Genomic DNA, 16,053 nt, shown 5'->3' with positions numbered 1-16,053 from the left:
CCAGCCAGTGCTTGACCCAGCAGACTGTTTGCTCATCCAGGTCATGGGCAGCCAGTTTTTCTGTGAGAATTCTATGGGGAACTGTGTCGAATAGAATTCTCTCTCTCCAAAGCCTTCTCATCCTTAACCATGAAGAAATCCATTCACTTTTCTTTCAGACATGACTAAAACGAGAGAGGGATAGACAGAGAGAAGAGAAAGGTATAAGATAGAAAAGAAGAAAGGTGGAAACAAAGAAACTTCTGCAGTCCCAGAGCTCTTTCCAACTGCTGCTCTACCTCCCCTCCATTCTACTTCTTATCCTGCCTCTTCAAGGCTGTTCTCACTAAACTCTCCAATGGCCAGCTCTTAGCCACATCCTTCCACTTCACCTTTCTACACCTCTGAAAGTCAGCTACTCCATCCACTTTAACATCCCAGGGAAGTTAAAAAACCCATTTACAGATACTTGCCTTTCACAGGGGTCTTAAAGCATTTGCTATTGTTGGTATGCAAACTCGCCATTTATCATTCCACATCTTGTTTGACAAGCAGTGTTCAGAGTGGGCTCCTAGCTGCAATCCCATCATATATTCTCATCCCAAAATAAAATGAAGGCAGGAAGCAATCTCTGGCCTGGCACCCATGCTGTTGAGAGCCTGACCAACTGACCACATCTGCACTGCAGTGTGTGGCTCTGGCTCTGCTCTGGGTGCTACATGATAAATCTGGGGTCTTAAGACAGCTGTTATTTTTGTGTGTTCAAACTGTTTGAAGGTATGTGAGAGCTGTGCTGCAGTCCAACAGAGTGGTGTTTTTCAGCATGAAACTGAGGGTATGTGTTGCAGCCTCTGGGTGTGGCAGAAGGACCTGAATTTCTGAGTGTGTAAAACCTCCTGGGATAGTGTTAGACGACTGATAAGGGTGGAGCAAGCCAAATCTGGTGCAGCCTTGTCCTTATTGCCTTGCAGAAGAGTTTTCTGGAGTTAAGCATTCTCCAGGAGGGGCCCCAGGCTCTCTGGGACCTTGTCTAGTTGGAGTGGTGCAAAGGAGAACCAGGAGTGACTGAACAGGCAATACATATGATTGGGGTCCAAGATTCAAACTGTTCCCTGGACTTCTTTAATTTAACAGTGCAGCTGTACCCTTAGCATTCTTTATGTCTCCGGACATAAAGAATGCCAATCAAACATGTCATTCACTAGTGGACAACTGACCTGCTCTTGAGCTTCATAGTAGCATTACATAATAAATATATACATATGTGATGCATCTTTAACTGTAATAAAAGAAGTTGCATAAATTACAGGCCACTGGATGGCAGGAAACTAGTGAAATAATGACGACAGGACACTGGTGCTGTAAGCAATGCTAAATCTTGATGTTGCAGTGCAGCAGGGCTAACTGAGAATGCTCATTGAAGCCTAGGCAGGTACTCTACACATTTTCAAACCATTCCTCAGAGAATTGTTTGTATTTTAGTTGGGGGTGAGGTCCCTATTTACGCATTCATAACATAGCTGGAGGCAAGCAGAGATGCCATTAGAAGTTCTTTTCACTGAAAAGGCTCAGGTCTTCCAAAAACCTACCCGTGTGCAGGGCACTCAAAATGACTCAGTAGCACCACTGGCACAGAAAGAGTTCTCTAGGAATACAGAAGGGTCTAGATATTCACCACACCTCCATTTTTTATGGATGTGATGTTCATCATAGATCTGAAAAGAACTAACATCAGAAATCATTTACAGTAAAGGCTTACGCATAGGGTCGCAAGAATACTTATATCTTAACTGTAAGCTGAATAACTGGACCTCAGAAAGTCAACTGCTGGTGCTAGAGCCTGAAGCAAAGGGGAGTGAACAATTCTCCCTAGGACAGTCTTTGCTCTAGACAGTGAGCTGCGAGTACCAAACAGGTCAGTACTGAGCACAGTGAGCTGGTCTCCATTGCAGGGTGTACCTGAAATACCATACAAAGGTGCTCTGTGCTAAGATGCTGATACAGGGCAATTCAAGCAGTATCAAAAGAGCTAGTCATGAGGTTCCACAAGAGCCTAACATGGTAACTAAGGAAACCATCTATTACTCTTTTTCTCTTCTTTGAGAGAATGTGATTTCCTGATTTTATTCTCTGTATGGTTTTATCAGAGGCTGACAGCAGCTTTTAAGTCACCCCTTCAACTGTGTATGTTGAGAGGTGCCAGAGCACTTCTGGATGTTAACTGCTCTGACACTCTTGCTGCAGATGTTTTGTGGGCTTCACAGAAATACACTAATCTCTCCAACAGGGTCATGCTTAGCCAAGGCTTCCCTATCTCTCTGAGTTACAAAATGACTTCCTGACATCCTTCCCAGTGCTGTGTCCTTCCTCCCATGCGCAGGACACTCCAAGCAAATAAAAAGATGCTTGAAAATCACAAAACCTTTCATCTCCTCGGTTGGAGGCAGCCTACAACGGACAACAGTGGTCAAAAGAATTTAACCATGACAACATTGGGTGACCATGTTTCAGCAGTAGGATAAACGTGATCAAGCAACTGAGAAGTAACAATGCATTTGTCACTTAAACACTGGTAGCCTGGCTCTTGAAATTCAGTTCAGTATTATACACACACATACACGCGTACCAATGCTAGCATAGGGCAATCTTCACTTTTTATATGCTCAACACTACATGATTAATGATAAAGTATGTTAAAAAATATCACAGCTGTTTTGGTTTCATGAGGTGCCTCTATACAATGGATGCTACATAGGTTTCATAACACCATAATACAGTCTTGCAAAACAAAGGATTTAATCTTTCATTCTTGATTTCTTACATTTCCTGTCCCTATTTATCGTCAGTTACAATTCCTGTATGTTATCCACAACAAAAGCAAATGCTTAAAGCCCAAGTTTGCAAATTAAAATGTAATAAAAGTTCTAATGCATTAAACTTCCAGTTCCCAAAGGATATCGTGAAGTACTGTCATACAACAAACAGCATTATTCTGAGTGATGAGATTATAAATTACTATGACATATAGCTATGCAAGATAATGCAGTAGACCTGCTGATGTAATTCCCATTTAGAACTCCATATCCCTGCTTCTGCTAGTGATGAGTCTGGCCACAATGTTTACTGTGAACTCTAATCAAACGAGCAGGGCAACTGGGACTGATTGCAAGACATTATTACATCTTACCTGTGTTTTGCTGTGTATGTTCAAAAACTGAAATGGTGTCATCACTCAGGAAGTAGGAAATAATGAATTTCCGATCCTTGTCAATAGGACTATCTGTGACAAGTTTTGCAAGAAAGCGCAGTATGTTACTTTCCATGCCACTTCTAAAAAGCAAAAGAAGAGGTAAGGAATCAGAAAAAGAGTATGAGAAAAGTTTTCATCACTAAGAGATGCATTCTCTTGAGTTTTGTAACATACAATGTGTTATTCCTGGACCAAGAAGGGAAATGGCATAAGATTCCCTACTTTGTCAGAAACCATTTTCAGCTTAAATTTACAGAACCAGCTAGAGTCAGCCAGACAGAAAGGAATAATTTTCAGGGGAAAATTACTTCTCTGCCACAAGTCTGGAGTGAATTTGTATTCAAATTCAGTTGCAAATCAAGCACCAAGTTTCTTTCCAGAAAATTTATAAAGGAAGGACACATTTAGGTATGTCTATTTTCAGATCAAATTCTGAATAGCAATACACACTAGGATTATCTCCACAAAATCAGGCCCACCAGATGATCTTACTAGTTGGATATGTGCTAAGTGATTGTGTTTTAAATGATTTACAGTACCGCTATATGTACTATCAATACGTTCCCAAACTTTTTTCTAATAGCTTTCTTCTTTCATGGAGGTTCTACAGGTGAAATTCTAGCATGTGACTTTGCTTTCCACTTGGGCTTCAATAACCACTGCCTGACAAACCATTCCACAATGGAAAGTAAAGGGTTAATACTTTAATATAGCTATAGTAAACTACATGAAATTCAGCAGACAAAAAAAGTAAATGCAGAAAGTCAAACAGAAAAACAAATCAGTGTTGGACTGCTGAAGCATACAAAATTCCTCACTAATTCCTGGACTAAAACTCCCACTGAAGGCAGCGGAAGAGAAGAAGTTAGGGGATGGGAGGATCAGAATATTTGCCTTCTCAAAAGAGAAATTTTGCTGAGTTCAGACAAAAATGGAGTACCGTGTCACTAAGCCAGTCCTCATGCACCTGTTCCTTAAAAGTCTGATGAGCTGAGTATTTTGTTAAAAATTGACACCTCTACTTAACATTTATCTTCTTCACAAAATGATATAATTTACAAAGTTGGAGTTATTTTTTCACTGAAATACCTGTCTTTCTCCATGAATTTCTTAAAATCTTTTTGGGGAGGCTTGGGAAGCAGACCCATACAGGAGCACAGAGAATCCTCTTCAGAACCAAATCCAGTATAAGGAGGAAACATTTTTTCTGATTTTGGCGGTGGTGGGGCCTTAAATGGAACTGGAGTGAAATCCTCTACAACAAAGACAGCAAGACTTATTTATTACTGTTCTTATGAAGCCATTCTACTAAGGATTTAAACCTTCGATATGAATACTTATTAGCCTATTTCTGTAACAGAGCACTGATCAAAGTCAAACCAGGATCCCTCCTACTGTTACAGGGTAGAAAAAGACTCCATAAAAGCCAACAGCGAAATTATTGTTTCTTCAAGGGTTTCAGGATTTAATCCATAATCCTAAAATGTTTGACAAATATCATTAAGATACACATGCAAAAGGAAAGACAAATGTAGTTTCAAAATGGGATAAAATAATAATTCTAAATTAATTTTTCAGTTTTATCCTTTGAGGAAACATGATTAAGTAAATACTTGGCTTATGAGTTTCCTGCTCTCTGCTTTTTGCCAGAGGAAAATAAATACATAACTAAATAAGATTTTATTCATTATTTAAATCATACATATATGAGAAGACTTTGGTACTTTGAAGCCAATAGCTTCAGTCCACATCTCACTTTATCCAGTGTCGGAAGCTTTGTTTTTCCTCATCTTCCCCAGTCTTAAGTATTTCCTCACAGTGATGAATGGTCCTGACTGACCCAGATACACAGCAGGAGCTCTCCTGACTCAGCAGAGACATGTCTGGTCAGGGACCTGCACTCACTTCCCATAAGGGTTGCTCCCAAAAGCCCTGCTGCCCTATGGTCCCTCCTTACTCCTCTCTTGGTGAAAATCTTGCTGTACCGTTGTTGTTTCCCTGCACGGCTCTTTCACTGCAATACAGCTTCCAGCTGCCAGTAGGGTTCACATAAAACTTCAACAGAGAATGCAGTCTGCTGGTTAGATAACGTTAATGGAAAAAGGAAAAGGTGAGAGGAACAAAGTAACTTGTATATGGGAGAAAGTAAATGGGCAGACCTGAGGCAAATGAAGACATAAATATAGGAACACAGGATAATCCAGGTTGGACGGGGAGGTCTCTAGTGTGGTCTCCTGCTCAGGACAGGGTCAGCCCCAGGCCAGACCAGGCTGCTCAGGGCTGTGTCCAGCTGGGGCTCGATACCTCCCAGGACAGAGCCTGCACAGCCTGCCCTGGCAGTCTGCCCCGGGGAGGAAAGTTTTTCCTGATAGCCTCTTGCTTCCACTCATGCATGTTGCCTTGTGCCTTCCCACTGTGTCACAGATGAAGAGCCAGGCTGCCTGGTCTCAGCAACTTCCCCATGGGTGGGTACAGGCAGCCACTCGGGCCCTCCCAGGGCTGAGCAAGCCCTCCTCTCCTGGGTGTGCCTCAGCCCTGACCATCCTGGGGCCTCCCCTGAACTCGCCCTGGCTTGTCCATGTCTTTCCTGTCATGGCAGACCCAAAAGCAGACACAGTACCTTGAAGAGGTCTAATGAGCACTGAGTAGAGGGCGATAGTCACTTTCCTTGATTTTTGGGCAGCCCAGGCTGCAGCTGGCCTTCTTTGCTGTGGTCCCAAGCCCAGCTGAATGCCACCCACAACCCGCAGAGCCCTCCCCACACCAACACAGATGTAGTAAGAAGGTTGGAGCCAACCGACGCAGTACTGCCCACGTGGAGTGGCATCACCTCCACACCTGGGTGGGCTGGAGATGCTGCCCTGAAGAAGGGGTGGCTGGCTGGGCTAGTAAGTGAAAGACAAACATGAGGCAAACTGGAAGATGCATCACAAACCACAGCCCACGGGGCAAAGAGTGATATAAGTGACTAGTGTATAGAAGTGGATCCCATGAAATAAAGGTTTTTTCTTTAAAACTTAACTTTTCTACCCAGAACTGAAGAGAGATGAATAACCCGAACTTGTAGCACAGGTTTCAGCGCATATGACAAAACCGCTGTCACTTGGAACGTTTTCTGAACCGGTTCGTGATTAAGATGTTTTAAACATGGTTATATTAGAAGATCAAAGCAACATACTGTGACTTGCCTAACAGCAGTATGAAGTTGAAAAATATAGAAAGCATTCAGATGTCAAGAGTTTTTCTTTAACTTGAAAACACAATGAGATTGCCTTTGGTCTTCAGCTCTTAGAAGAATATGGCCTGACTTGAAAAACTAATACCTTACCTTAATCAAATCAAAAAGGGGTTTTGCAAAACCATGCCAACATTTTTCTCCACAAAAGCTGCATGTGCCCTTTCTGCGACGCAGAAGTACAAAGGCCAAGCCCATATGCAAAAGAAAGTCCATTCAGAAGTTTTCAAAGCGACCTTCACCACGGAAGAGCACGTGTGTACGCACACACGCACCAAAACACTGCTTTCCAAACACCGTTTGTCGCAAAACTGCCTCGCGAGACACTGCCGGGGCGCCACGTTCCATAACCTACAGACGCAATCCTTGTCGCGACGATCGCTGAGGACGTGCGACAGAAGGCAACCCCCCCCGGTACCGGACGCGCCCCGGGCCCTGCTTGGCGGGCAGGGGGAGGGGCGGTAGCGCGTGGCCGCCTGTGCCCGCCCCCAGGCGGTCGTTCCCGCGCTCCCACAGTGCCACCTAGTGGCCGCGCGGCGGGGCCGGCCGGCGGCGGCCGCCCGCGCGCCGTTTCCCACCGCCTCTCCTCAGCGCCCGGCGACCAGTACCGGGGCTGCGGCTCTTGTAGTTAGGGTCGTCCTGCTGTTTACAAACCTTAACGTTATTTTTTTAAAAATTATGCAATATGTTAATCTGCACTAGTGTTTCCTCCCGGAGGTTTGTAACAGAAACAAGCCCCTTCCCTTTGCACGGTTGCAAATAACGCGCTTGTGCCCAGAGCGCTGGGGGAGCCGGGACACCCCCTGAACTGATAAACTCTACAGACAAGCTACTGTGTTTACATGCAGGTCACAGCGTACCCACATTGACACTCACGCATAAGGCATTCATTAAGAAATGCTAAAGCATTTCCCTTTGTATGTACTTTAGCACATATGGATCAAAATCAGATTTATAAACTAGAAGGGAACTACAAATTAAGAGGAATATATTGTTAGCCTCAGAGACTGTTAAATCCCTCACAACCCAAGCTTGGACTAAACAAAGACCAAAGAGAAGTTCAGCGCTTTGGTTCCCATCCTTTCCCCGAAGTAAAAGGACCTTTCTTCATTCAGGTTCACTAAAGAGAACAATGCAAACATCCAGCCTTGTGCCACCTACAGTTTCCAGGATTTTATAGGATTACATATTCAGATTCTCTCCTGTGAATCAAAATTCAGAAAGAAATTGCCATGGAGAAACACAGTTTACAAAACTAGTTATAAACTAATTTCTGCAACTTTTGAACAGCCAGCTAGGTGCAGTAGACTAATAGCCATACCCGAGCTCAAAACTTGTGTCATCTCTGCTCTGCCACACACCATTAGGGTAGAATCAGACAGACAGCTTGTACTAACACACCAAATGCACTCCTCTCCAGGTTATCACTGTTTCTTAAGAAAATTACCTCTGTCCAGTCTGGAAAAGGAATCAATGCTCTCTTCTTCCAGGCTGTAACATTCTCAGTGTGAATTTACAGTGGGTAGAGGGTAAATTGAAAGTCCAGGATTACAAATTTCTACTTCCAGAAAGAATAGTGTAGATATTTTCCCCATGGACAGTTTCACCCCTTGTTACTTCATCAGCTGATGCCCAGCAGGAGATAGGCTGGCACTAGGGGCTTTATCTCACCCACTATGTCAAACATGCACCACATATTAGCAACTTTTTCTCACAACATCAAAACCTGAGTGAGATTTGAACAAGCACTGGGAACAGCAAGAAACAAAACAGCTCCAGCCACATCTTTAGCATATAAACGATTTGAAGATAGAAAGTCTTCTCATTAAGAAAAACTAAATTCCTCAAGAAGAATTTGTTGCCACAGAGGCCACATTAAACCAGCTTGAATGACCTTGTCTGCTTTCAGTTTCAATAGACACTGTATGATTTTGGTGTACATTGTAAGAATACCTTTCACCCTCAGTCAAAGAACTGTAGGAAAACCCTCATGTGTGAGATAAAATCGTATTTCAAGGAAGAGTCAAGTGCTACATATTTTGGATTAGAGTGATAACTGTACTGAATATCAGTATATAGCAGGCAGGCAAGAAATTCTACCTTCAGACAAAGAGGACAGACACCTCTGAGCATTACGGACAAGAACAGGGGAGAGAAATCTCACTAGCCTTGGACAATGTAAGAGGTGGCGATAACCTGGAGGAGTGACATTGATAACATGATGTTCTCTATACATAATATGAGATGTATAACAATCAGCTGAGACCTGGTTTTGTGAGAGTCTGATTCACAGTTTAGGTAAGTAGTAAAATAAGAAGGCAATACCACCATCTTCACAACTTTTACATGCAGGATTAAAGAAAATGTAATGCTCACAGAACCATCCATGCAGCTAAAACATGACTGTGTACTCTGATTCAAAGAAAATATCCTTTTTACAGAGTCTTACTTCATGATTATTCCGGTTACCTGAGGAAAAAAGGCATCTGTAAATGCACAAGTATATTTAGAAGCCGCTGCTCAGTCTCCACTGCATGTAGCAGAGAGGTTAGACGCCAGAGAGACTCTGATCTCTGACGAGTTTAGTGAAAATTGGCAGCAGGCTTTAATGCCCCCACTGAGGGAAAAGCAAGAAGTCAGCTGTTATTCAGCAGCAGCTGCCTGGCCAAAAGCACACATATACTGGCCAGCCGATCACCCCGCACGCTGCTCTGCCCAGGTCAGAGAGGGAGCCTGAGAAATGAGGGGGTGGGAGGGCGAGGAGAGCTGGGACAGGAGAGGGATCGCAGGGTGCTACGAAAAGGCGTAACAGACAGGCTTGGGAAGTGCTGGGACACTGAATAAAAATCAGTAGGAAACCAGATTTTACTGGTTTTGTTCCTTCAGGAACAATCTGTTATTCAAGAAAGAACACTTTATGCTCAACTCTGTGCTAAGATACTGTATTTAGTGAGAAGAACGGTTATCAGCTTCCCCCATCTGCACATCAGTATATTTCATGTTTCACCTGGGTGACCACAACACCGACATGGCTATAGAGTATTTTTCTCCTCCTCTGAGGCTGCACTAGCAAGTCTGGACAGATAATATCACACATTAAGGCATCTTCTCTTGCATTCATAGCACTGCTAGATGACAGTAATGTCATTAGCTTCCTATTGAAAGGGATTAGCTATTGTTTACCCATGGAAAAGCTCTCCTTTGCTTTTCGCAAACAGTATAAAGAGTAAAACAGGCAAAACCAACATTGGAAATAGATCAGATATCATAATCATACACCTCAGGGGAAATCTAAACTGCCCTTCATTCTCCTAAACGGCAAATTCCATCGGCAAGTAACTTATGCTGAAACTGCAGAGTCAAAAATAAATGTCAGCCTCTTTAATGGCTTTGGCAGAAGAGTATAAATTGGAGTAATCTGAAAACACAATAACAAACAGCTGGATTGATGCCATCAGGTGCTGAGCACTGTGCCTTGATGTAAGAACTAATTTATCCACTTGCTTACTCTTACTCAAGTAAATGGTCTCCCTAGACTCAAACTGCAATTAAGCACGTTTCAGTGTTTAATTGGATGGGAGCAGAATGCTGGGCACTTTGTGGGACTGAGCCCACTGAGAGTACCTTGCACGTCCACCAGACACAAACAAAATTTCTAACTCACTAAGAATAAAAGGTGAACCCTCACCCTTTCTCTCTCAAAACCTGCTTCTAAGCCAAAAACTACCTTGATTGTACTCCTAGACCCTTCTAGTTAAAAAGTCATACCTACATTTTTTTAATCCTGTTGGGGAAAGCAGGAAAGAATTTCACAGCAAATTGTGAGAATCTCTTAGCTCTAAGAAAGCGTGTATTTTCTGTAAACAAGACAGGCTGCATCAAGATGGATGGGGTTTTTTTGTGTTAGCCAGAGTCTCTGCCATCATGTTTCCTTAAAGGTACGTGCAAAACCTTCCCAGTTTCCCAAAGATCTCAGCTAGAGCACTTTTTGTATGTTTTGTGTTAAGGAGGCAGAGAAACTGGAGAGAGCACTGAGAAAAAACAAAAATTATCACAGATAATAAAAGAATGGACTATGGAGAAAGACTGAAAGGTTTCCCCTCACAGCAAATGGCCAGGGAGGGCAGTAGGGTGGTAAGATGCTGTATTGGAATAGTGTTCAAATATGTACAAGTTTGTTACAAAAAGAGGGTACTGAGAAGTTGTTCTCCATGACAAAAAAGTTAACTCTCTCAGCATACACAAACCAGCTTCAGAGCAACTATTCAGCGGCATTTCTAACTATGAGGTTAGGACAAGATAGCTCAGGAAGCAAAGAAATCTCCTCTACTGGAGGATGCTGATAAAAGGCTATACAAACATCACAGAATCACAGAATTGTCTAGGTTGGAAAAGACCTTGAAGATCACCCAGTCCAACCATTAACCTAACATGTTCCCAACTACACCATATCCCTCAGCGCTATGTCACCCCGACTCTTAAACACCTCCAGGGATGGGGACTCCACCGCCTCCCTGGGTAGCCCTTTCCAACACCTAACAACCCATTCTGGAAAGAAATGCTTCCTAATATCAGTCTCCTGACAATCTATGTATATACACTGTCCTGCCTCAGAACAGTGGGAATGGACTAGATCACCTATAGTCCCAATTTTCTAGAATTTTGCACATCAGCAACTTCTGACTTCTCCTAACTTGCAAACCACCTAACTGGAACAGACATCACCAGTAATTACTGAGCCAGCATTACAGGAGAAGAGCCTTTGCATTTGTGTAACGCTTTGTTGCGTAGCTTGGTTGATACAGAATGGTCAGCTGCATTTCATTTATTGCCTGCTGTGCGTAAGAAATCCCCATTCACTGTTACAGGATATTTTGCTCAGACAGAGGATATTGCTGCCAAATAGTGGCAGCGGTCTTGGCTGAAGAAATTCTCAGGGAAGAACCCCCTGTTTTGCATCTCTGGAGTTAGACTCACTATTATTATAGATAATACTATGGTTATTGAATATGACTTCCTCACACACTGGCTAGTATAAGAAAATATTTATTTTGGTACAGACATGCTATTATTAAAAAAGTCCTAATGAGACATGTTTTGACAATTAAGAAATCTAGTGTTTTAATGGCAGCGCTACATCATTTAATTCCCCCAATGCAGCAGACAAGCTTTGATCCCAACACTACACTCTATCTGATCACAAGTCAAGCTGAAAGAAATAGTCTACTCAGGTATTTTGTTTCACAATGTCAGCGAGAGGCCATGGTAGGATTCTTCCAGCCATCTCTGAACAGTCAGACACTCAGCTATATTTACTGAATGAATAAACTGCCAGAAATTATCTAAGTCGTTTCTGCAGGAAGATGTCCATAATAGAACCATTAGCAAGTTTGACTGAGGGAATTCAAAGACAGATAAACGAAAGCCCCTATTGTTAGACATTTTCAAAATGCTTTTCCATTCTGGGCATGGTCGCTAAATGTTTCCAGAATTCAGTGCTGAAACTTCACAGGATACATACTCTAATGGTCCAGAATACACAAAACTGCATTGTAAAAACCAATAGTGTGATAGACTGCTACTGTCGTGTCAGAAAATATTATTGTGTGAGGATTCTGACATCCACATAAAATGAAACATAGTATAATGGGGAATAATTGAACTCATTCTACCTACCCACTCACTACATGCTCTTTATTATTTTCTGACTGCAAACACAGATATTGGAATGGGAGGAGGAAGGAGAGAAGAACAACTGGCAGTCTATCCATATGACTATTTTGTCATTCTAGTTTTAAAACAGAGGCAGTTAGGAACAGAACATGTACATTATGTGTTAGTTTTCAATGGAGTAACATATAAGAAGCCCTTCTGGATCACCTGCAAAATTACTGCTTTGCTGTTAACAGCCTACGACAGATTGTTACTGCTAAAAGTTTTAATGAACATGTTTTGTCAGTAATAAAATTTGAAGACAGTTCTGTCAAACTCAGAAGTATAAAAATGCTCATAAGGAAAGGATAATTATCACTACTTACCGATTCCGTACTTTGTCCTGTAATATTCTTTAGTGAATTCATCACAATCACAGAGTATTATCTTCCTTCCCCAAACATTAATTACTGCCCCTATTTTCAGGTCACTGTCTCTGTAAAATTCCTGATGCACTGCTCCTGTCTAATAAAAGAGGGAACATTTATACAGCAGCTTTATAAATCTCAGAATCCCACAACGTTTCTTAAAATCTAGGTCATTTAGTGCATGTGATTTCAAATATAACCTTCATAGTCCATTTGCAAGTATTTTTCACCCCGTGCCAAGCTACCTCACTTTCACAAATGTGGAATTTACATACAGTCAATCTCAGTACTTTTCATTTGAGCTATTCTCCAGTGGCAACATAATTTTATAAATAACTCTCTTTGTTGTAGAGGACAGCAACCGCAGAAATTACAAAAACTACTATAAAGACATTCAACAGCTGGAGGCATTCAGTAATATCTGACCTTACGATTGTCCAGAATGTAATGGCCTAACTTTCCCAACACATTGAGAACAGTGCGACTGGTGATTGTGCCTGGCGGATACAGCCCAGTGGGAGCATACTGCAAGAAAAGAGACCAATTCTTAAGAAATACAGTTAACAGTGAAGAAAGAGAACACAGTTACCTTAGAACTAGCAGGTTTTTAACAGATTGACTGATATTATAGTATTTTCTTGGGAGAATTTTTCATAAATTCTAAGGTAAGATTACACCACCAAACGTAAAAGTCAGTGTATATGTCAAAAGCCAGTATGTATGCCAGAAGAAACATTCAGAATCTGACTGTGTATCCAAGAGTAAAGTCTCTTTTTTCTTGGAGGCAAACAGAAAGCAAGGGGTAGCACACCCAGTGTAGCACATTGTTGTCAACATCTGCTCTAAAGGTTATTATTTTGATTGGTAATAATTATAAAAACATGCAAAAGAACCATTCAGGGCTTGTCCTACTGTGCTAACCACTGCACAAATACAGGGGATTCAAGTCAGCATGATTCTCTTGGCAAAAATTTTAGTATTTTTCTTACTATTCTGAGTTTCAAAATTAACACTAGTAATTTATCCCAGTAATATCAAACTTAATACACAAACACATTACATTTTTAAAAATTATGAACAAACTGCTGATGCAGGGTAACCAAAGTGGGTTATTTTGTCTTACCACCTTCCCTGACACCCCAACTTTTGACTGATCTCTTCTGCTGTCTTTCTCAACATTTCCACTGAATTCAGAGGCAGAAGCTAGCCCTTAAAATTGCAACATGCACTTCAGTGGTAGAAGGGGTCTGTTAACAGAGCCACTGCTAAATCAGCAACTCAGAACACAGGATGCACAAGGTGAGAAAAGTGTAATATTTTGCTGTTAGGTTTTTAGTATAAAATCTCATGTACATCTATGGCATCACAAATAGATTACCAGTCTTAGAAGGAAAGTAGGGAAGAGATTCCCCAGTATTTTATTTCACCTGTGGGCTGACATTATTCTGTCATCAGGATCAGAATCAGAAGTGTATCCAGCTCATTAATTTTATACTCATAATAGGTTACAGAGGACTCAAACCCCTTGAAGATTTCTCTGAGAGGAGCCTTCTCAAATAAGCCTGACAAAGCTTATTCATGGATTCCTATTGATTTTAACTAGCTTTGCATAAGGTCCCAAATCTAGGAACTCAGTTTTAAGAAGTCACTCTAGATTTGCTACAAAGAAGTAATGTTATGGAATACTAAACCTGGACTTTTCCAAAGGTTCCAAATATAAGTTACATGGATCAAATCTGAATTCACCTCTGTTTATCTATCAATATTAATTAATTTTCTGGACTTCAATTACTGTAGAGCTTTATTAATACATTTATCTTAATACACTAATATGGGAGAAAGGAAATCACAGGATATCTTTCTGCCTAAATTCTCTCTCCTTTTAATTTAAGCACGACAAGCCTAAACTTATTTTATTCCATCACTTATTATTATATCAATGTGTGCAAAACCTAAATCATGCATTTATGATTAATATCACTACAATACTAATACAGGATTTTCAAAAGAAGGCATTTAATATTTCTTCATTAGCAGAAGAATTTGAAATAAGCTGAAATTTTCATTCCTCACCTTTGGAAGCTTATCTCTTCTGAGGAAAAGTGGAACTGCATCCCGGCCTGAGTTTACTGGTATAATTTCTTTTATATCAATAGTATCATCAGACAAATAATAGTGCATAACAAGTTCCCGCGGGTCATGAAACATGGATTCTGGGTCATCCCACACACAGAAAAAACGTAAAACATGTCCATCATGGTCCAGAAATTGTTTCAAAGTGTCAATGCGCTCATAAGGGCGCAATGGCTTCATACTATCCAGAATCTGCAGATAAAGGACAAATTAAGAGAAACACCTTTTTAATTATTTGCTCTTAAAAACAGGACACCAAACTGCAGGGTAACATCTAATCTTAGGACATGCTTTTAGGATTTTCAAATAACACCACACAATTACAATACATGAAACACTATTTACGCCATTAACAAAGAACTACTTACAGGGTTGCTGTGCCCTCAGAAAATACATGAAAACAATTTTGGATTGGTTTTGATCCTTGTTTTTCTTGCAATAAGGTCCTTCAGATCAGAGAATTGTTAAATTATTTATAGTACAGCTCAATTTTCAACAAATTGCCCATGGTAATCAGATCACTACAACTCCAAATAGCATCACCCTTCCTGATTTACTTCCATAAAAATTATTTTTTATAGATGATGTGGTATAAAGAATTAATTCCTTCTTTTCCCTTTGGTGTTTTCTTTCTTTTATCTTTAAATCATAGTTTATTAACTTTTGATTTATGCCATACAGTTCGCAGGTACTGGGTATGTACGTTCTCCTCTCGATATACACCCATAGGTCTGAAAAGGAATAGGAGATCTCCAACTAAAGATACATTCCAGCTGATGTGATCTATGACAAGATGCTATCCACAGTCACAGCGGCTGCAAAACCAGTAGCACTGCATTAAATCGGATCCCAGGATGATGATCCAATCCAAGGGCTGCATTTACATACTGTTAGTTACAGTCACATATATAAACAGTGTCCAAAGTGGGCTAAAGGGACAAGACAGTCCTTCTAATCTACAAAAATCTACAAAATTGCTTCCAAAGAAGAATGGTGACAGACATCAATGAGACAATGTAAACTGAACTGTCTGAACAGAAAGAACTGTTGACTATGGGCAGTTTATATCATTGTCTAAATTTCTATTTATCCACTGATACATCTGACCTTAAAAATCTGAGAGGGAAAAGGCTTGTTCTTTCAGAGCATCAAATCAAAAAAAGGAGGGCAGAACCAACTTTTGCCTGCCAATGTCCCTGCTGATCTGCAGCACTCTTTCCATTTCAGGCATCATCATGCTCATACAACTTGTGTATTTACCATCCCAGTACCATCTTTCCTCCTTCCTGACCCTTGAAGGTACAATGAGACCAAATACAGCCACAGAGCCAGATAACATCATCATCCGTGGGATATCGTCTCCAGCAATACAGAAA

General features: G+C 41.1%; 1 protein-coding gene across 2 annotated transcripts in view; it reads right to left on the bottom strand.

The window, feature by feature from the left end:
- The window catches only part of EFHC2 (EF-hand domain containing 2), a 63,722-nt gene that overhangs the window by 24,033 nt on the left and 23,636 nt on the right, over positions 1–16,053 (bottom strand). For both annotated transcript variants that reach the window (XM_074858487.1, XM_074858488.1), the window contains exons 5-9: positions 14,618–14,869; positions 12,971–13,069; positions 12,503–12,641; positions 4,319–4,484; positions 3,167–3,309 (exon numbers count right to left, since the gene is read on the bottom strand). In XM_074858487.1, the coding sequence (XP_074714588.1) occupies positions 3,167–3,309; positions 4,319–4,484; positions 12,503–12,641; positions 12,971–13,069; positions 14,618–14,869 (799 nt within the window). The remainder of the gene's footprint in view (positions 1–3,166; positions 3,310–4,318; positions 4,485–12,502; positions 12,642–12,970; positions 13,070–14,617; positions 14,870–16,053) is intronic.

The sequence above is a fragment of the Strix uralensis genome, chromosome 2 (genome assembly GCF_047716275.1).
Source record: "Strix uralensis isolate ZFMK-TIS-50842 chromosome 2, bStrUra1, whole genome shotgun sequence".
Lineage (NCBI taxonomy): Eukaryota > Metazoa > Chordata > Aves > Strigiformes > Strigidae > Strix > Strix uralensis.
Note: the sequence above shows the minus strand (reverse complement) of the source record. Positions and strands in the feature narration are given on the sequence as shown.